Source organism: Taurulus bubalis, assembly GCF_910589615.1.
Source record: "Taurulus bubalis genome assembly, chromosome: 20".
Taxonomy (NCBI): Eukaryota; Metazoa; Chordata; class Actinopteri; order Perciformes; family Cottidae; genus Taurulus; species Taurulus bubalis.
In genome coordinates, this window is record NC_136608.1 from 14740186 (window position 1) to 14763642 (window position 23457).

General features: G+C 42.0%; 1 protein-coding gene across 2 annotated transcripts in view; it reads left to right on the forward strand.

The window, feature by feature from the left end:
• Positions 1–5062: 5062 nt before the first annotated feature.
• Positions 5063–23457, forward strand: part of LOC306752410 (ankyrin repeat and BTB/POZ domain-containing protein 3-A) — a gene marked incomplete at both ends in the record, with an annotated part of 133132 nt that continues 114737 nt past the window's right edge. For both annotated transcript variants that reach the window (XM_079236162.1, XM_079236163.1), the window contains one exon: positions 5063–5927. In XM_079236162.1, the coding sequence (XP_079092288.1) occupies positions 5063–5927 (865 nt within the window). The remainder of the gene's footprint in view (positions 5928–23457) is intronic.

A 23457-nucleotide genomic window follows, 5' to 3' on the forward strand; every position in this document is an offset into this window, starting at 1 on the left:
AAGTGCATCTACACATTCATGGTGGATTATTTACGATTGTGTCAACGATGGAGAAAAGATTTCGTCTGACTGAGGAAGACGGCGGTCATAATACTCATTCAGCCTGAATGTTATTAATAATAATAATACATGTTATTTGTATAGCGCTTTAAAAGGCACTCGAGGCACTTTACATAGTAAAAAACAACAATAGAAGCAACAACAATGAATGTTGAGGCTCCTGTGAGCAGGTAGTACTTCGGAAAAAGTATTTAAAGTATTTAAAAAGGAATTCAAAGCAGACTGAAGCGTTTGGAAAGATTTATTAAATCGGTGTAAAAACCCTGATTTTATTTTTTTAAATAAAGTTTAAATACCAAGAATAGTATAATCGTTTTTATGATTATATAATATAAAAGATATTATTAAAAAATACAATTTTCTCTAGAAATCCACAACTTGCATTGATTTTACTGTCAAAAGTTGACATTTGCAGATAATTAAAGGAGTACTTCACCCTGTTCTTTGTACTTTTCTTTGTAATTATGGCTCTAACTCCATGTTACCTTGAGTTATTGAAGAAAATGTAGTTTCTCTCATGTGAAAGGGAGAATCAAAAGACAGAGAAAAGACTTGATGGATTTAAGTAAATGAAAGAGCTAAAGGTCTTTATGTGGGTGAAGTATTTCTTTAAGATAAAACATATTCATTAGAATAAATATTGACTTTGTGGACACTAAATAATGAAAAGAGAGGCACAAAACGAACAACCGGAACCTTAAACAATAACATATTTAGTGCACGTTAATTCATCAGAAGAAAAGGCACACGGTCAACCCAAACCAATTTAAATTGATAAATAGCATTAAAGGCAACAGGTAAAGGGAAAAAGGAGTATTGTTGATATTGAAGGGCACTGTCCCTTTAAGAGCCAGCAGGAAGTCCATCGCTCTTAAGAGTTTTATGGGTTTGACAGATTTTGCACAAAGGTTTAGTTCATCAGAAGACGTAACCAACACTATGCGTATAACTAAATGCATCCCTAAATGTAATTTAATTCAACTTGTTTACTTGAACACCTCATCACCAAGGTGATACTTAATATAACAGGATGAGAACAAACCTGGACTCTTTGTCACGCTGAGACATCTGTGAATATATATATATATATATATATATATATATATATATATATACGGTGTAGTTTCTGTCAAGATATTGGTTTTGTTTAAGTTTCGTTTTATTTTTGAATTTCCTCGTGCACCTGTGGACTCACTTGCTCTGTAAAGTGTTGTTTTGGACATTTTCTCTATTAAAATCTCTGTTATTCGTCCTTCTGCTCCTCGTGTCTCCAGGCTTTCTTTGATGGTGCTGCATCTTATGTGAGAAAATATACCGACAAAACAATGATGTGTGGAAATGAGTGATGACTGTGATTCACACAATTATTGTGGTTTCATGATCAATAACTGCCACGTCTACTATCTCGTATCAAATAGCTGCTTTTCTTCACGACCGATTCTTACTTTGTTTTAATCATAACTCACATTTCAATGTTTCTTTTCATTAGGAATCAAACCGGAGCACCAGTCAGGCTTTTTTTGACAACATGGTCAATGCTGAATTTTTATTGAAATAACTTTTTGTGACTCCTCTATCCGTGTTTTTCAATATATCGAAAAAAAGAAAATTGAAATCACGTTCAAGGAAACCGGATTAACAAAATATGCAATCACTTTGTTAGAACAATGCAAATAAAGTTATATCTGTGCAAAAAAAACAACTAATATTTGGCAAACAAAATAGCTTATTGTGGCTGCAATGAACCTGCTTTCCACTGAATATCTTTTTAAGATGATAACTAAACATCTTAATTATAAGGGGAGTTCACCTGGAAGTGTAGACTACTCTTTTTAGTTTTTTTTATATAGTTTAAGTAAGTATATATGTATAAAAAATACATATTTTTTAATAAGATACATATTTTTAAAATATGTGTACATACACTTAGACGAAATATTGTTGGTGTTTTTAAAGCTGCAGAAGGTGAATGGTCAGAGTTTATATGATTAAAGTGAAGATTATAACCTTCATTTGCACTTTAGATTACTTTTGCCTCATTGCTTTGAATTGCTCAAAACCTTTTATTAAGTTAAACTATTCATGCATCCTTTTGTTTATATTGTATTTAATGTTGTTGATGTATCACATTGTGTTTCTTTTCTTAACTCAATACAATGTTGTGTCTTTTGTAAAACACCTTGTTTTTAAAAGGTTCAAATACTAACTTGACTTGCCGTGTTGTTAGAACCAAGATGTTATAAGAGCAATATGACCTACTTTACCTCTATTTCAGAGGTTCAATTTATATTATGATCATTATTATCAGAAGCAGTAGCCGTTATCTGTCCCAAACTATCTTTGTATTTTATGTTTTTTCCAGTGTCAAAATAAGGAATGCGTCACAATATTCCCTTACATAAAATGTGTTGTAATTATGCAAGACATAAAATGCAGCCTTTTGACTGTAGACGTAGTACCGCCCTGTGGCCACTAAGTGGCAGTATAACCTCGTGCCATTAACGCTCTCCTTCTGTTTCAGGCAATAACTTTAATGTTAAACATCAGTAAATGATGATAAGAAGTTGTGATAGTGGATGCTGCACTTTTATTTCTTAGTCTTTTACACATTATGGGCAAATATTCCCACATAATTATGGTATTATGGCAATAAACATGTTGTAGCCCTTAATAAAGTACAATTCATGATACAGACTTCAATATTTTAAATGTGCCAAATGTACAGTCACTTAAGAACTAAATAAATCAAAGAGCAAAAAGGCTTTATAATATATAAATGAGACACACAGGGAAATGAACATGATTGAATAAATTAACAAATTAAAAAAACGTGACTGAGCATCACGACTAAGGGAAGCGTGTTCTCACGATGCATTCATTCTTCTGGCAAAAATACTAACAATCTATCATCATCTAGCCAGGGAAAAAAAAAAAAGCATGATCATTTTTGCTGTTACCAGGCAACCGAGGCTTGATACGCGAGGACCCACGGTGCATGTGGAGAAGCAGCTGACGGCTGCCCACCTCCAGCGCGCTCACCTGAGTTAGTCAGCAAGATGTGCTGCAATGCATCAAGAGCTGAAGGCTGCAGGAGAGGAGGAACTCGCTGCTAATGCTAAGCATCTGCTTCCAACTCTTCAGGGCTCTTTATGCAAAATGCATTGTTTGTCAAATGTAATTGAATCTGTGTTTTTCTATGGAGGGGTTCCTGTGAGAATCAGAATCTCCTTCATGTTGACGGGTGAATTATTCAAGATTCAGTGAATAATAATCAGAACTCATCATTCGGAGGCCTGATGTGAGGGTCAACGCGCTCCAAAACAAAAACACTCATGATTTGTTGTTACACTTGGAGGAGAGTGGGCGTCACGTCGTCTCTTCAAAACTCCAGTTTTCTCGATTTTCTTTCTCCTCTTTTCTTATCAGTTCTGGCACGGCGCCTGCAGTGTCACGCTAAGAAAACACGAAAGGGCCTCTGGCATCGGGACAGGCGGAGGACAGATGGTCGGGTCCGGCTCTCCGACGTACGAGGAGAAGCCCCGGCAGAACGGATGAATCATCGATCCGCCAACTGTTCCTCTCGGCATGTCCTCCCGATCCAAATCACCCACTCTTTGTTTTCACGGCCTGGCAAAACAAAATGAAAAGGGGATGGGGGGAAACAAAAGAATTGCATTGTGGAGAGAATACATGAGCCTCAGTCTTATCGCTGGATGTGTTTTGAACTGTAAAGTATTTATGATCTGGCTTAAAGCTTGTGGAGTTCCTCAAGAAAACTACTTTTGCTGCAGACACACCTTCACGTTTCTTACTAAAGATTATCACTAGAAATAAAAGCTGCTTTTCACTGCAGCAGATCTGTGTGCGTCTCTATGTGATTAAAGAAAATAAAAATACAACAGAAATGTCTTTTATCCAGATTCCAAATAAGTCAACAGTGGCGTTGTTGTTATTACGACTGTTAACAGAGCAGCAATGGGAGAACATTCAGATAAATATCTCCTTATTGTGAAAGGCCCCTGACAAGATTGTAGTTAAAATATGTGCATTTCATTTAAGTTATTTCTACTACAACTGAGGATATGAGTAGTACAACAATACCCTTAAGGTATCCCACCAGATGAGGATCAGGATGCACAGGAGAGCAAACATTCCATTTTAAAGGATGAATTTGAGCTTCTCCCTTCTAGACGGAGGTATTTAGAACCTCGGTGTAGAACAAAGCGTTATGAGAACCCTTTGTTCCAGCAGCCATCACTCAGATGAACACATGATTATTATAGCAGCACTGATCTGAAGCTTCGTGTACTTCTATCATCATGCTTGTCTTGTTGTCTTGTTGTTGTGTGTTGAGATGCATGACTCGCTTTCTATTGCAAACCAAGTCTACAAATAAAGTAACCTAACCTAACGACTGCATGACCTTGACCCCCCCAAAAATGTTAATTAATGTCAGTGTTTTGTCATGCTGTCCCTACATGTCGTTGGTGCACATTCTCTCACACTATCGTGAATGTCTCCACCAGGTAGCACCTGCTCAGCAGGTAGGGAAGGAGGAAAGGAGGGCGGTAAGTAGGGAAGGAGGTATGGAGGTAGGGAGAGAGGTAGGGAGAGAGGTAGGTAGGTAGGTAGGTAGTGAGTTAGGTAGGAAGGCGTAAGTAGTGGTTGTCAGCGTCGGTCAGAGCTGATGGAGCCGCTGATTGGCTCCCTTCAGCCCGCGGGGCTCCAGGCTCCGCCCCTCCTCCGGAGTCCTGCCTGCGCTGCGCTGCGCTTGTTGCAGTGCGCGCGGAGGGTTTGTGCGCTCTCGGGTTACGCGCGTGAAGTTCTGGACATCGAAGACACACCGGACTCACTCAAGAGGCTGCCTTCTGTCGCTGGGAAATACAAATCAAAAACCTCCGACAGCGGCTGAGGAGGAGAGGAGGAGAGGGAACAGCAGGTGAAAGGAGTTTGTGGCGTTTAATTGGGAGACCAAGCATACCCAACAGCATGCGGTGCAGTCATGGCAGGCAATGGTAAGACCGTCGTGAGGACGCTGGAGGATTTAACGCTCGACTCTGGTTATGGTGGAGCCGCGGACTCGGTCAGGTCGTCCAGCGTGTCGCTGTGCTGCTCCGACACGCCGCAGTCCATCGCGCATGGAGGCAACGGCTGGCATCTGACGGAATCCATGCACAGCCGACAGAACAGCCTGGACACGGTCAACACCGTCCTGGCGGAGGACACGGAGACCCTGGAGTGCTCGGGTCAGTGCGCCAAGCTGACCGAGCTGGAGGACGTGCCATGGAGCCTCGGCGAGGTGGAGGGCGCTCTGCGGAAAGACGAGGAGCTCATGGCGGGAGACCCTCCGCCGGAGGTCCTGGCGCGGCTCTCGGCGCTCATCAGCCGCGCGCTGGTGCGCGTGGCCCGGGAGGCGCAGCGGCTCAGCCTGCGCTACGCCCGGTGCACCAAGCACGAGATCCAGAGCGCCATCAAGGTGGTGCTCTCGTGGACCATCTCCGTGAACTGCATCGCGGCGGCTCTCAGCGGCCTGTCCCTCTACAACATGAGCACCGGGGACAAGTTCAGCCGGGGCAAGTCTGCGCGCTGCGGGCTGGTGTTCTCCGTGGGGAAGTTCTTCAGGTGGATGGTGGACAGCCGGGTGGCCCTCAGGATCCACGAGCACGCCGCCATCTACCTCACCGCGTGCGTGGAGAGTCTGTTCAGAGAGGTGTTCGGCCGCGTGCTGCGCAGCGCGCTGGTGGAGCGGGACAACGGGGTGCCCAAGTTTACGCTGGAGTCCCTGGAGCAAGCCATCAACGGAGACTCTGAGATCTGGGGGCTGCTGCAGCCCTACCAGCACCTCATCTGCGGGAAGAACTCAAGCGGTAAGAGCAGTGGAACAGAGAGATAAACGTGGTTATAGAGGATCTGCTTGAATGTGATTTGGCACGCTTTTGTCACTTTTGGTGCTTGATGTGTCTCCAAAATGTCTCCATGATTCAAATCAAATGCCTGGTGCAGTTTAAATGCCCACCCACGTGTTCCAGGGAAGCGTCTAGAAACAAGTGGCTGAGGAAAGCAGAATTTTCCAAGTAAAATATCATCATTTTTGATTGATTTGTTTGAGAAAAATACTTTTCGCCTTCCCACAAAGGGACAATCTGCTTGGTGGAAATGTAATATGTGCACAAAGTGTGTGATTATGCTGGATGATAAGTGTCTAACGGGTGTAATTGCGCTCCCAAACAAAAGGACTTGACAGGTCCTTGAGTATTTATCACCCTCAGCTCAGACCTCGAGGCCCGGCTCTGAAACAGGAACTGCCTTTCCTGCTTATCAAAGCAACTTGCAGTCAGAATGGGTATTTATGTTGAGGAGGATCAAACAAGCTCAGCTTTGTGCTCTCACACTCTCATTAGAGTCAAGAATGTCAACAATAACGCTTGTTTCTTTGTGCACACTGTGGTGTCGTGATTTATTTCAGAAGCAGGCCTTGTGTTTATGTTGTGTGCTTCTTCTCTGGCCCCCGTCGGTGATGCTATTACTGTCTCGCTCCAGAAGGTGTAAGCTGGCCCTCTCATCCAAAAAGCCACGAGCGAGCTGCTGGCGGAAAGCACAAAGCAGAAGGGACTTGAAATGTTGTTCTTCAGCCGAGAGCCAAACCGGGCCGCGCAATATTGACCGACAGAATCACACTGCGGCTCTCTGTGTTGCAGCGTGATTGTTTTTTTTTTTATTCCTCACTATTTTTTTTTTTTTTAGCACTTGTGGGACAAATGAGTAGAGGCGATAAAACCAAAGATGCTGCTGGGGAAGAGGGAACCTGTCCCGGATGCAGGATTTATCCTCCAGAACGTTTAGTTCAAACCTGCGAGACAATAATACTCAACATACCTGAAGGTCAACAAGAAATTAGAAGTGCAAAAAAATACACCTCAAGCAAAAATGTCAAAGATTTAGAGGGTTGAAGCTTCTTACATTTGAATATTACGTTACCTTGAGCTTGAAAGTGTGATGCTGATGATGCATGTTTCAGCCCTCAAGAAACGACAGAAGTAGAAATAAATCAGCACGGAAACAATCAATTACTTTCATGAAATGGACTTTAAATGTCAGAGAACAGTGAAAGAAACTGCTGAGCCCAAAGCGCCGAACAGTTCATTCCATCCACTTTAACATAAAACACTGAAAAACCAGACATTACTTGTAAATGATGAACTGATCATCAAACCATTTGATGATTCATTTTCTTGATTTCGGGGACATTTCTTCTCACCATTGAACCCGCTCACGGCTGCTGCTCTGGTTCGTCTCTGCAGAGCAGCGGCATGCACCTCTATGTGGAAGGCATCACCTGCTGATGGTGCAGAGGAGGCTTCCATTTGCACTCGCACAACCCAGCATGATGTCACTCCTTGACAGCCAGGGAAAAAAACATGAGCTCTTTTTTTTGTGACCCACTATTTAAAAATACGGCATTGCAGGAAGCAGTATTTGTCACTCAGATGTCTGCAAGTTCTCCTTTTCCTTTGTGGCTTTGGGCCTCTAGGAGCAAAGCTGACAGGAAGGAGACTATATGATCACCTGTTGCTCGACCTCCAAAGAACAAATGGGTTCCTCTGTCATATTCACGTTTCATTAGTCCAACAATCCGCCTTCCATAATGAGGGGTTTAGGGCTCCGCCCCTCACGACGCCTCGTTACTTCGGCCTTTGATTCGGAGACAACGCTGTCACTCATTCACAAGAACACAAGAGGAAAATGTCTCATAGTATGAGTTTGAACGAAGCCCCCATGCAGGGCTTTGAAGCAAAAGGGTGGAATCACAACTTCCTGTTCGGTCATGTGACGCCACAGAGCCCCAACATGACTTTTTAGCCATGACTTACATTGGGAAAGAGACATCTGCAACTCATTGGGTCATTTTATTTGAGCGAAATCAGCTTGAATAGCCAGTATTAGGAATGAATTAGCTCCGAAAAGTTGTAAAACGCAGCATCAAGACGCTGCAGGTGGAGGCCTCCCGACCTCCCGACCTCCCGACCTCCACGCCTGACTCTCTCTCTCCTCCGTCAGAGACGAGCGGAAGTCTGTCATCGGGTCATCGGCGCCCCAAACCCGCCGGGTTTTTCAAAATCTGGGATCCCGGATGACTTGATTGCATCTGATTACGTCTGTCATTCTCCGTGACCTTCCCCAGAGCAGCCGATGCGAGCTCCGCGGGACGGATGACACGACATAATGGCATCGCATCGCCCGCTACGGCCGCTCTATTAAATTAGCAGCGGGGCGTCTGCTCTCCCCTCCTTTCTCGACTCTCTTGTCTTTCACACCGTATTCTTTATTGTGTTCCCTGCTGGAGGCCGGGCTCGGTGTTTGCATATTTATTTTTCCACTGTGGTTTTTTTTAATAAGCTCCACTCATAACCACGCCACCCTGGCAAACGCCTGTCCTCGCCCTCCGTCGGGGTGGAGACTCCGGGATGAGCTGACAGATTGCCGGTGCTCTGGTGGAGACGCGGGCGAGCCGGGTGTGATGGATTTCCGTGTCACGGTAATTTCATGAAACCAAAAGGCTGCAACCCCACACCCCTCCGCTACTTCACTCTCAGCTGTGATCAATGGTCGGGAAGTTATGTGAACTTTTTTTCTATTTCAGCTGCATCCATTTCTAGTTTTCGTGGTTTGTGGAAATATTGATATGTATTTCATACGCTTCTCTGGGATTTCCACAAACAGTCGGCCCTAAATGTTGTGGTTTTATGACTTCCATGCCATCGGAGCGTGGATCCCCTTTCCTCTTAGATTGTATCGGTCAGGGTAGGAAATTTACATATTTTTTAGGGGACAATTTCTGCCTCCACTGACTGAAATCCAGGGGCATTTCAGTAAAAATTGGGGGCACTTTTTGAAACTTGTGAAATGACATTTAACCTTTGTTCAAAATAATAAATATACTTATTTAGGCTTACAGTATATGAGCAATAGTCATCCAATGGCAGCAATAAGACTATTAGGCAGTAGTCTACAGATTCAAAAAACATAAATCAGACAAACATATTCAATTGTATTCTTATTTCTTTGTGGTAATTCATTGTTATTACATTTTTGAAACAACTATTAACAATTATAGCTTTTTTTCTTTCTTTTTTTATAATTCAAGGGGCAAAATGATATTTCTTCGGGGCAGTTTTGCCCTTCGCTGGTATAGGTGAACGTGGTAGTAATGGTGGTGATGGTGGAGCAGTGTCTCGGGTCCCTGTGAGGTATAATCCATGCGTCTCTTTAATCAGCGTTTGTGCTGATCCGCTAGTCGTTAAGATTAGGAACGAGCAGCGGGAAACACCAGGGATCTGCAGAGAGAACAAAGACCATAATTCCACTCATCGGGTTCCTTTTTTTTTTGTTTCCTGAACCCGTCGTGCGGGTCCACGCTGGGACGTTTGATCCGATCGCTCTGTGCGGTCGAGATGAAACGCCTCCCACAGACGCTCGGGCCGGTGGACTTTCTACCCAGAAGCCTGTCGCTCAGCACCTTGATGTCCACGCTTTGTCTTTGATGCCTGTGTGGCGGAGCGGGAGGACAGCGGGAAACACAGCTGATTGATTCCTTCATCACCTCTTGGCTGTTTATCATCAACGAAGGGGAAATAGTCGTTTTGAATTATATCCCAACAAGTGATGCTGGATTCTTTTCCAGGATGGATAAAATCGACTAAAACTACTAAATATGTTCAAATCGGACATGTGATTCTTTTGCCCTTTCCTTAAATTGTCAGAGAAATTACAAAATAATAATAAACATAAATGTGCTGTTCATCTTCCCATGACAAACGATGTAGCTGAAACACCCGCGTCTGTGAAATAATGAACATATCTGGAGAGAAATGTTGCCTCATACGCATGTGAAAAATGAATATTGCATGTACAGTTTTAGATACAGAACTAAGCCAATAAAACATCACGAGGAGATTTCACGGTCAAACCGGAGCTGTATGCGTCTGCTGTCGCGTGTGTTATCAATATTGTGACGGTTGAATCATAACTGAGTCATCGCTGCAATAAGAAGTACCAGGATGTGCAGCATCTTCATCATCGCTCTTGTTTTCCTCTCCTTTTGTTTTTCACACTGAGAGTGTCTTTCCACACGGGTGTCAGCTCCTTCCCTCGACCCCTCGACCCCTCGACCCTTCGGGTGAGAAGTTGGTGCAACAGGTGGCCGACAGCTGCGTTTGATGAGGGTTCATCCCACACTCGCACGTCGGCGGTTGAGGAGGAAATCGATGGCGACGAGGCCGCGAAGTCACGATGACCTGATTGCGCAACAATCCGAGCGACGGCGCGGTGAGATTAGACGACAAACATCTTGTCGAGAGATTCTCACGGCGGCTTCTTTGATCTCGACCCGGCGCGTGACAGCGGCTGTCAGGGAACGCCGCGTCATTTGATGTTATCTGTCAGACACTTCGGGGACTCGGGAGGCGCCGCTATGTGACGCTACTTCTGCTTTAATTGAACTTTTCTTTTGTGCTATGTACTTATTTTGCATTTGGGGTCACAGAGGGGCTTTTGTGTTGTTGTTGTTGTGGTTTTCTGCTTTTCACTGCTTAGATTCACGGTCAATGTCAATACAAAAAGGCCCAAAAACACTTAAAAGGTCAGCAGCGTTATAAACAGCGTTTTAAAAATGTAAAGTGAGACTTTATTTGCTGTCTGTGAAGCTGTGAGGTTTAAATCATTTGCATTTGCAGTGAAACCCACATCACATCCTGTCTGTGTGCATTATCACAGCCTACGCTCTCTTTGCAGCCGCTCTGTGGTGTTTTTTTTGAAAGTACAATATGTATTCGTATGATATCTGTTTGCACAATAACACCGAGCTGCACTTCTTTACAGTCAACTGACTTCTGAGAAAACGCTTCCATTGAGACTCTGACGTCAAGCTGTGGAGTTGTTGTGAAATGTTTAGTTTTCTGTAATGCGGGCGTCATATTCCTGGACATGGAATGAGGATGTTGATGTAAGAAAAATTAAAAAAGTCCCTTCCTCTGACACTCATTTAGTGAGTCAGAGTTTTTTTTTATTTTTCTGTCTTTCTGGGACTTTTCATGATTGCTTTTTTTTCAAACTGCTGGCCGTGTCACTGCAAACCGTCTGAGCTGTTCCCACGCTCTCCACGGAGGGGGATTTCTAGCTGTAGGATTAATAAAAAAAAAAAAAATAGCAGTGCAAAAACTCTATGTTGGCACTCGTCAAAAGATTTTGGTCAGAGGAAAAAACAGAGCTGATTTGCCCTCTTGAGTTTAAAGCCTCATCAGGATCGATTGTTAGAGAACAAACGTGCAATTTAAGATGCAATCATATCACTTCAACCATGTATTCAAATGTGCTGTTTACCAAATGTGACTCATTACCACCACAGCCCCCTGTGCTTTTGAATTATTCAGCGGGCAGACGACTTGCATTATTCCATCGTTATGTTTTGTTTTTAAAACAGCAGGCGTCAATCAAAACTCCTGCTTATTATCCTCCCCTGCTTTTATTTAACGCACCCATTAGAGATGCCTGGAATTTACATTGTTTATGTGTGAGGAAAAATACATTGAAATCAGAAGGGAAAAGAGTCTATTTCCTATATATATATATATATATATATATATATATATATATATATATATATATATATATATATATATATTTCTTTGCTTTCTCTGGGTGTTGACAGCCGGCTCTCTGCAGACTTCCAGATGAATGAAAGTGACAGATGCTTATCTCTCCACTGACTACTTTTTCCCCGCTAACTCTTCAACCCTCACACTTCCTCGTCAAGTCTCAGCTGAAATTTGACAGTTCCCGTGTGTACATGTTTCTCTTGTGAGGACATACAATCTATAATGATGCCGTGATGCGTGATTTAAACATTTTATACGCCCTTTTTTTTTCTTTTCTCAAACATATTAGTGGAGACTTCAGGGCCTCTTTGTGGCAGAGATCGACTACCGGTAATTTATAAATAACTTAAAGAACAGAGCCAACATGGAGATGGAAACTTCAGGCAGGGAATTTAAATGTGACAGAGAGCGAAACAGTATTTGGGAATCAATATGGAACAATAAATGCGCTTCAGTTAACGCAGATAGTTTGTGGATTATTTTTGCAATGGAAAGGGGTACATTTGGCATCAAATGTGTGCATATTAGCTCATTAAAATATGTGCAAATAGCCCAGGAGCACCTTATTATATAAAGAAGGCAATATATAAATAATGGAAGCGACAGGTAGTCCTTTAACCGTATACTCTGCACCTTACTGTGATGCAAATCAGTAATTACCGGTGTAACTAGCAACTTTTTCATTACAGATATTACATTCATATTTCCTCTCCACCTATGAGGGAGGACCCCCCCTCTCCTCCGGTCGACTCCCCCGCTGGACCCCTCTCGGCCCTTTCATTCTTCAAGCTGACATTTCTTCCTCTCTCCCGTAGACTTGCTTTAGCGGTAAAGTTTACGAGACGCTCTGCAGAAGCAGGAAGTCTTTTGTGTCTCTCTCCGCCTCCACAACGTCTTTCATGTTCCTCCCGTTGACCTGAGCTGACGCCATGTTTGTGCAATGTGGACACTGACAGTTAGCCTACGTCTCCCAGAAGCCCCGGTAAGCACAGATTACTCCAAACTAAAACACGGTGACTTGGCTTCCACCAGCCGGCCCCTCGTGTTCCAGCGGCAGCGATTAAAGGCTTTGCAAGAATCTACAAGAAAGGGTTTTTTTTCTCATTTATTTGAATAAAAATGTTCTTCTTTACTGTCATGTGTTTTTATTTTAAACGTCACATTGACTCAATAAATGAGTTTAAAAGGATCATGAAGAGATTAAGAGCTGATGAGGCATTTCTACCAGTTGGGTGATTTCACAAAAAGCAAAGTTTCATCCATGGGCTTTACTACAAACCCATCACTCATCAGCCTGCACTGAATTGTGTAATTATTGTGTAATTCTTGTAAGTTATGTCCCAAGAAGAGCTTCTACATGCAGAAGTCTCCTCTTCAAGCGTGCAGACTGGAAGCAGAGGTTCCAGCTGTTTGAATAGACGGTTTATAGGCAGCGGTGATCTTTAGGATTCATGTATTGACATCAGGTCTTCAGGTCCACACGATTATTTATCTATTAATCTGACGAATGTTTCTCCATTAATTGTCTATAAAAGTCTGGAGATGGTGGAAAATGTCCACGCCAGTTCCTCAAAGCCCAAAGCGATGTCTTCAAGTCTGAAGACGTTCAGTTCGATACGCCGAGAGGCTGGAAACTGCATTTTGTGCCATTTCGGCATGAAAAATGACTTTAATGATGCATTGAGGAAATAGTTTTGGCTCATCTTTAGAAATGAATTTGGACAACGTGATTTATATATTGTGTTCTTGTTCTGACAACATATGTTGTTGCTTGATTCAAACAATAACCTCAATTTGGATCGTTTGAAACGGAGGAAAATATTCCGATCTCTATTTTGTGGCGGTAAATTCAGACAAATCTCTCAGCTTTCAATGAAATAGTTGATTATTATTATTATCGATAATGACAAATAATAATCCTGTGCATCCCTGAAGGAGTCCACGTCCTCGTCCTCACCGCGCCGCAGGGTTTCAGCGAGGATGTTTTACACCTGATGGGACAGGCGGCGCCATTACAGCATTTAATTAAGGAGGGCTGAGGGCGCCATCGCTTTCTGGCTGCTCCCAGGTGGCGATGGGAAATTACGCTCCTTGCTCTGGGGAGAGCCATCTGGTGCCACTGTGACACAAAATAGGCCAAAGATGGTGGGCGGGGGTCTTCCTCAGCATTCTGGGTAATGGAGGAATACCCTTTTGTGACGAAGACCCACACATCTACTACATCCTCCCTCCTCTGCCCTGCTTTGTTTCTCCACATGACAAATGCAAACGCCAACTCCCACAGTCCGCAATCACACAAGGAACTCCATTTGTCTCTCCAGTGTGTGTGTGTGTGTGTGTGTGTGTGTGTGTGTGTGTGTGTGTGTGGTCTTAAAGCCCACAGTTACACAAGCGGTTTCCTCAACGACAGTCCCCGCTTACAGGATTCTTGACGTTCTTGAGTTGTTCACAGCGTGAAGATGCAGTAATTTTCTATTGTGTAGGCAGGATCGCCTCCTCCCACCGACAGCGTTTCATAACCACTACAGATCGACGTGCGGGAGGAAGCTCTTGCACGGAGGACTCCTGCTCCTCCAAACCGCCACTCGTTTTGTATTTTCACGACCGAGGATATTTAACGAGACATTTGAAGCCTGACCTCTCGTCCCCTCCACTGACGCGCTTTTCTTTTCTTAATGAGGGAAGCTGTGTTTGTGGCGTTTTTTTTAAAAGGGAGAAAATGACAGAACAATTGTGTGTGTGTGTGTGTGTGTGTGTGTGTGTGTGTGTGTGTAGCTGGTTTCTCTGCTTTCAAGAGAGTGACTGTAGCTACAAATCACTATGCTTCTCATGGTTACTATCATGAACTTGCACTAAAAATACACCTGGCTGCGCCCGCCGCCCCGAGGCGATGACATTTAGAAAATATATATGAGAATCTACCGAGCATATAATGAGCAGAAACACTAATGTCGGCGTTTTAATTACACTTCTGACCTCAACACATTGAGCTCCAAAAGTGTTGGAATGGAGCGCTGCAGGTGATGAATGGATCTTTTTTTTTTTAAATCAGGTCCAAATGGATCGCGGGTTAAGAAAGCGGCGGCACTTATGAGGGAGAGAAAGAGGATTATGAAATCAATAGACAGCAGGATTCTCTGAGACAAAACTCAAACAACAAGTGCCTCTCCACCCCACTGAGTACTAAATGAACACTTTGAGTGGAAAGAATATTCATTTGTATATGTGTGTGTGTGTGTGTGGAAGAAATATTTACCCTCTGATCATTTCCACTTCAGTTTGCTGCTTCGTTTCTCTGTTTTCATCACGTTTCTTAAAAACACGCGTCTACCTGAACGCAGCATTGCGCAATAGCAACTCTGCTCGGACTTCCTGTCGTCTTGAGGCCTCATGGCGAGTCGAGGCACATTGAAGCTGCGTCACAGCTTCCTCTTACCAACGCCCGATTCACCGCCGGTGACACACACACACACACAGGTGTATGGACACACACATGCACGTGTTTGTATCGCCGGAAAAAAACAATAAGCTCTCATACGAACCGCTGTATTAAGATACGTAGCATGTTTTAGCTCTTTTCTTTGGAGCTTCAATCAATCATGCGCAAACTCTAAACTCAAACTGATTCCTCAAAGGAGAGACGGTGGGCAGCATTTCTTTATTTTTCTTAGAAAAAAAAATGCGAGGAACATAATTCCCAAAACGCAAGTTTCTGATGCCAGCTGAAGACGACATGAAGCAATTTGAAAGTCTCAGAGTAAAAATGGCCGCCGCATGGATGAGTCTCAGATGCAGGAATGAAACCGGGTAGACCCTGACCATGACCCTGGCCCTGACCATGACCGTGACTCTGATCCCGTCCATGACCCTGACTCTGACCCTGACCTTGACCTTGACCCAGCATCAAGCATGAATCCTGTTCAACTGAAGCCTAATTCTCACCGTGAAAGTGTCCCTGAGACAGCCCTTTGAGAATGTATGTGTTTTTGTAAAAAAGCATGAATGATATAGTGGGATTCTGCGTTCTCCTCACAAAGGCAGAGTATATATGCATGTATGTACGTATGTATAGTGTTTTCATATTTTATATTTTTTCTCTTTCTTGTTATAGTGTGTTTTTTTTATTCAGAGAGCCCTGCACAAAACAATCCAATGTGTCTGGACTGTTGGTCTCTGCACAAGTGGCAAAATAAAAAGCTTGAACCATGAACCTTGTGTAGCAGCTAGGGCTGCAACTAACGATTATTTTAATAATCGATTAATCGGTTGATTATTTTTTCAATTAATCGATGAATCGGATAAAAAAATGTTTTTATCAAAAAAGCGTTCATTTCCAACCCTTTATTCAAAAACAGAAGTGACAGTGCAAAACATCTTCAGAAAGTGCACAAACAGGTTGCTCCTTGAACATCCCTGAGCTGTTAATTAAAACAACAAAATGGACTAACACTAAAAACATACACATGTATGCTTTACATCTGCCAAATGTGAGCCCTTTTTTACTGTAATTGATCCCTCCAGAGGCTGCATTTACATACCCTGCTTTATCAATATGTATGAAATACTGGGACAGAGGGAAGCTGTACTGCTCCATATAGAGCGTCCTCTTCCTTAAACTCTTTCATTCTGGGTCTCTTATGACCATGACGTCACGTTGTTGGCTAAGCCCAACTACGTGATTTGCTTCATTCTACTTTGAGTAAAAAAAAAAAAAAACCTGCAGCCAGATCCGCCGGTGAGCCGGTTTAACGTTAACGAGTGACAGCGTGACCTGAACCAGACCGGGGGGTGACGGCATGTTTCATCACGTTACGTTTTTCTACAAGCAAGACTGAACTGTAACGGAACATAACGGAACTTTAACGACAATACACAACCCAAACACGTTAGCTAACGCGATAGCAAGCTGACTAGCTTCCATTAAAAACAAGTTTGAGGAACATGAAGACGCTGATTGGCCAAGACTCGACTTGTCAAAGATCTTCTATTTTTGAGAAGATCACAACCTCAGCTTTTCTCGTGTCTCACTCCAGTCTCAGAAACGCTGGCCGGCCAGTTGCTCTGCTCCGCTCTTTTTTTTCTTCTCCGCGACTTATTGCCGGCGTAATAATCGCGCGACACAACGAATCGATAATGAAATTCGTTGCCAACACTTTTGATAATCGATTTTTATCGATTCGTTGTTGCAGACCTAGTAGCAGCGCTCACATCGTTATGAGTGCACCTGTTGCTGCTGCATCAGCGTTTAAAGAAAAAAGAAAGAAGCTTGTGTAACTTACAGTTTTCTGTTCTCACAAAGCAGCCTCGGAACATTATCGTCATGTAACGGCATACAAAAATACATAAAAAAAGCCCTCTTTATGCTTTAATAGCAGAGTGCAGCCGTCATTAAGAGCAGAAGTAGGTAATATACGTTTATTCACCCAGGAACTCGCTCAGCTATGCTAATGCACACCTACACAAGGCGGCTGCATGACACCTCTCTGCTGCCGCACATTTAAAGTGGATAATCCTCCGGCTTCACGGCAGCAGCTTTTTTTTTCTTCTTCTTTTTCTCCCCCGCACTCTCAAAACAGACACTCGATCTCAACAGTACCCACAATCCATCAGGATGTCTCAGAGGCTGCCTAGTGACGTCATGGAAATACAGTCTTGTTTTGTCTTTTCGGGCCAGTGAATGCATCATCGGGGGGGTGGTGGCATCTATGTCCATGACCTGCATGTTTTGCTCTGTGAAAGCTGGGTTTAAATATGAGTCAATAGGAGTTTGCACACTAGAAAACACCAGGGACGTGTTTCTTTGGTCCATAAAGCATCTGGAAATAGCGAGAAATGTCTTCAAATTGTGTGTTTCAGAAGCCTAAAACGTAAAGATATTGAGACACATTTAGAACACAATAGACTAATAAATGACTTCTCTATTCATCCACTAATGGTTTCAGCGATAGTAATTTCTGATATTGAGTTGAAGCTCCTTTTTGTTTTGGGTGGAAAATCCACATCTTCGTCTTTCAACATCTTGAAAAGAGAGTTCTGCGTCTCTTTGTCTCCATCAGCTCGGTTGTGATTATTGTGCGTTAAATTAGGCGTATGATTCAAAACACATCAGTGTGCTTTAATATTTGGGGCTTTAATGTATCATGCTGCCGTGAATACCTTTTCAGTCTATTGTTGCAGACATCAGCTGGCTTCCATTCATTGCTGGTTCAACAAATATATAATTATTATTCATAAATGGTAGAAAATGCTGTTTTCAGCCTTTCTGCTTTTCTCTTTTTTTTCTCTATTAAACTGAATATATTTAGATGTTAGACTGACAAAACAAGACATTTAAAGACATCACTTTGCACTTTGAGAAACTGTCTTTGCTAATTTGAGACTTTTTTTATAGACAGAAAACGATTCATCTTTTTAATCGAGAAAATAATTGGCTAATTAAAACAATCTTTAGTTACAGCCCTAAATACGATTACACAACTCAAACAAGTTAGCAGGAGTCTGCTACGATAATTGATTTTGGAAATGGAAACCAATGGATATATATATATATATATATATATATATATATATATATATATATATATATATATATATATATATATGTATATAAGTGTGCTGCAGAAGGTCGAGATATATTCAGACGTGACGTGGAGCGAAAGAGCTGCTGAAATCCTTTTAAGACAGAATTCCGGGTTTGATCGACGGAGCTGGAACTATAAATGCTATTCATTACATATTTAGCTTCCTCTGTTATCTATTCTCACCAGGAAGTGGCTGCAGCAGATCCTCGCATGTCAAGGGGACTCCAGATCACTTCCTTTAGGATTTTCTTCTTCCGTTTGAATTCGGCACCAGTTGACAGCGCTCCTTTTTCTCTGCCCTCTCTGCTGGAAGTCGAGGGCTGTGAAATTGCCCCCGAAAATATCAATCATGCCTTCATTCCCACCCGCCCACCCCGACCCGGACCCTGCCTCTGGCGGGTTCTCCGGGTTCCCCGCCCCCCGGCTGAACCTGCTATCATCCTGAGTGCCTTCTCTGCTGCATAAATCCTGCGTCCTCAAGGGAAAGGAGAGCCGCTGATCGAGTGCCTGCTATTGGTTCTCGTGCTACAAGGTGTTGATGTATCGATGCGTTTAGAAAGCTCATTCAGAGGTTAGCCGGTTTTACAAAGGAGAGATGTATGGCCGATAACAGAGATCTCCTCTGCTGGGAGATGGATTGAATGTCGGGATTTTATTTATTTTATTTTCTTAAAGCCCACATTGGGAAAAGCGTTGGAAAGTAGACGCAGTCGGGCTATAAATGATGTGGTAAGTGATAATAAATCAATATTTTGTTCGGTGTAATTGTGTGATCCGATAGTCGCATGCCACATAACCTCAGAGCCCCGTTTCCCAGCCTGCCTCTACACTTTAATTCTGCGAAAAATGCAGAAGAAATGATAAAAAGGTAATATAATAAAATAAACATTTTCAAATATTCAAAATAAACAAATACTGAAATATTAACGAGCTAAATATAAAGCAAAATGTAATACAAACAAACAATTTGAATGATGAATAATAAATAAAATTAAAAAAAATTCAATAAAAAATACATAAATATATAATTTATTCTAAACCATATTCTACATTTTTAAAAAGAAAGTGAGAAAAAATATTTAAAAATAAAATACAAATAAATAAATATTGTTAATAAATAAAGTGAAATATACAAATCAGGAGTTACATCCTAAAAAATATAATAAATACATATAAAGTATTAAAATAATGCATTAAAAAGAAAACAATGTAATATTAAAAGAAAATTCCACCAGCAAACCCAAAATAAATCAAAAGAAATGAAGACAAACCGATTTCTAAGTATAAATAAAAAAATTAAAATAATATTGAATAAATGTGAGCCATGAAACTGTCTGTTTGCATTCTGCTCACTTCCTGCAGAGCAGATAAAGACGTGCTATCCGTCTCCTTTAGCTTCATCACCGGGGAGATGAGACAGCGAGCTGACCATCCCATAATAATTCCAGTGTTTATGGGGCGCCGTCAGGAAGAATAACGTGACCCGACGGAGTAAATGATATGCAGAGGAGAGTTTATGTGAGAGAGATGGAGGATGCTGCTCCTGTGTCCTTTCACATCACTGCTCAACTAAAACCGTTGTGTTTGGCATCATTTTGTGTGTGTGTATGTGTGTGTGTGTGTGTGTGTGTGTGTGTGTGTGTGTGTGCGCGTGTGAAACATGACAATAAGTCTGCGGTACCAGATTTGCTCAAAGACCAATTGCGGCCTTCATTGTCAGACTCTCTTTGTTGCTGTTATTGTGCGTGTTCATCTGTGCATACAGATATCTGCTCCGTCAGACTTTTCTTTGCTTGCTGACACCATTTAATCACACACACACACACACACACACACACACACACACACAGCCTGACGTGCATTCAAACGACGACTCCTCCCTCCAGGGGGAATAAACAAGTTTTCCTCCGTGGAGAACAAACGACAAAGAGTTTCAATCAAGAAAACCCAAATGTCTGAAATGTTCTCTTCTCTTTGGAGAACTCTGCAGAACCGGATTAATTGAAAACACACTTCTGACACACGATTGTTCACACTGGAGGGTTTTCCCCCCCGAAGGCCGATCAGAAACACAAGCGCCGCGTTGGATTCATTTCGCCGTTTAACTTTTGTTTGTGCGTCTGCTGTCGTGAAGCATAGCAAACGTCTGGTGGCTTCAGCTTTTGGGGGATTGGCAGCTTTTCTGAATATTTTTTAATGTTGAACAGTTTGGCAATTTGAAGATGTCACATTGGCTTTTATTTTTACATTTTATAGATAACATTTTAAAGATGTCTCAAGGGGGAGAAGTATTTAGATGATGTTAAAGTAGCAATACCACAACATAGAATAGGTAAAAGTACATCTTTACATTTTTAACTGAAGTAAAAGTGCAGAAGTTTTATAAAATAAACTATGAAATAAAAATAAAACATACCTAAATTTATTGGTGCAATAATGATACTTTTGCACATAATTCATAACAATGCATACGATTTCATATAAACTCGTTTCAAGTACATTTTCAGTCTCAAAACTATAAACTATAGCAATTAAATAAATGTAGTGTTGTCAGAAAGTACAATATTTCACTCTGAAAAGGTGGCATTAAACTATAAAGTAGTGAAGTACAAGTAAGTATTTGTCAAAATGGACAAAGATATTATTTAATCACCATACAGCATAACATAGTAGATTGAAGTGAATTTCAGATCAGGTTTATATGAACTTTTATACGCAACAGACATAAAATAAATCCAACTGATATTGATGTTTAAACATTGACTGGTTTCATCCGCTGTTTAAAAGTTGTTGTTTAAAAGTTATTCTCCCTTTAAGGTAACAAGAGGCTGCAGATGTTCTTCAATCAAACATTAATTTTAGACGTGTGCAAATCTTTATTATATTGAAGGTTCTTCACAAGAGGAATGCACTCTAGATTTCAAAGTTGGTCCAGTGGTTTACGTAAAGGTTCATTAAAAGCATCTCTTTGGATCGCAGAGTATCCCAATGACACTTATATCTAAATCTACTATAAATTATATCATTGCCTCCCTAATTATGTGAAAACATGTTCATGCATGTACAAGAAGCTGGCGTGCGAAACGTCGGAGTATCTTACTCACAATTTATTTATATTTTTTTATTTTTACCAACGATGAGTTTGCAGCCTGCGTATGTTTCCCCTTAACGTTCATGTAGTTTCCTCCCACAGTGGAAACACACGGCGGTGAACTCAAGGCTTTGTGTCTCCCTTCCTCGTGGGATGAAACTCCCCCGTGATCCGGTCAAGCGGTATAGTTTTGACAGCGAAGCAGCTCTTTCAAAAATAGCCTCCCGATGATTTGACTAACAGAAGATCTGCAGAACGCTTCATCTCTCCACGTCTCTAATTTGCTTTTCAAATCACTCGTTTCCTCAGAGCGGCTCTTTGAAAAATCTTAAGTCTCCGACGTAATTACGCCCAACGGTGGAAAAACCTCTAATGCACAAATTGACAGCCTCAAAAATAATAACCTCTCCGTCGAGTGCGCTAATTTCTTACTGTGTGTGTGTGATGATCTTCAGCTGCTATCCGGCGTTCATGAGTCAGCTCTGTGGACAAGCGGTAATTGGGATCGGACTAATGGGGAAAGACTATTCTGAGTGTGGGACAGCACAGAACATGTAGACGGCAGCAACACAACCGTCAGTTTAGGGAGCTTAAAAGCCAGCCACTTCTAATTAGAATAAATTAGAGAAATGAAGAAAGAAACACATACATTAAAGACCATTTTTGAGAATGAGATTCCTCCTCTATTAATCTCCCGAAGGTTTCTTCTGTTAAAAGGTTTTTTGGGGGCTTTTCCTGAGCCGATGTGAGGTCCCGTGACAGAGGATGTCGTATGTGTACAGACTGTAAAGCTAGCTAGCAATTTTGTAAAGCCCAAAATCACACACTTGCTAGCTAGCAAGTTAGCTAGCTTTTGGGCTTTACAAAATTGCTAGCTAGCTTCACAGATAGCAAGCTAGCTAGCTTTTGGGCTTTACAAAATTGCTAGCTAGCTTTACAGTTAGCAAGCTAGCTAGCTAGCAAGTTTGTAATTAGTGATTTGGGGCTTTACAAAATAAATGTATATTAAGTTTTCCGTGTTGCTGTACAGTATGTGTTGCATATGTATTTATGTATAAGACACAAAGCAACAAACACATTTATTTGGAGTAGCATAGTCCAATATTCACTCTCTTTTGGCTCTGTTTTTGTTTTTTTACCAACTCTTAACAGAAATATCTGTCTCTCCAGCAGCTAAATCTTCTTCTTTGTTCACCAACTGGTCACTAATGTTGTCTCTCTGCTGTTCGGTGCTGTACAGGTAGCGTACACTCAGGTTTTAGAGTGTTTTTTTGCTAAAAAACAGCTGCCCGCTGCAGCCGAAAATGATGCTAATGAGAGTGCCGAGAGGGAACCGAAAAGGACGGGGCGTTGTTTTATTTAGCACTACTCATCCCTTTATCTAAGTTCACCTTTTACCCAACTAACACAGCTGCACATATACAATCTGCACATATAAAATCTCATGAAGCAAACATCTTACATTTTCTCCCCCATACAGTATAGCAGCTGGAGCTTGAAGAACACATTTCAGCATTTTCTGATCGTGCCACACAGGAGGGGTTTGGGAAATAATAACAGTTGTTGAATTGCACTGACTTTGCTGTCGTACTCCCTCATCAAACCCACGTGTCGGAGCTGCAGATGAACAAGCAGTTGCTATAGCTCCGGCTGCTTCCTTTCCCAGCATTGTATCGTGTCCTGGGTGACACGGCACTTGTTGTGTCAAGGCTCATATAAGCAACCGTGGCTCTCTTTTTATACCTTTTACTTATCTGTTAGTACACAATAATCTAGTTGCACGCTATAGTGCAGCACAGTTTGGTAATATATCCATCCTTACATGGCTCCAGCATCGTTCTGTTTTTTATTTGTGTAGTTGCCATCTCTGTATCTGTGTCCTTCCCCTGAGGCCTGATGGGATATATAATCCCACCAGTTGGTTTTGGATGTACCCAACATTAAGCCATCAAGAGGCATAGTTGTTGGTGAACCCTGAACCACCTCAACTGGCTCCTTTTGTGTGAAAGAACCAGCATCTCTCGACACCCTGAGCAGGAAGCTCCACTTTAAACCTTTTTCTTTTGATTCA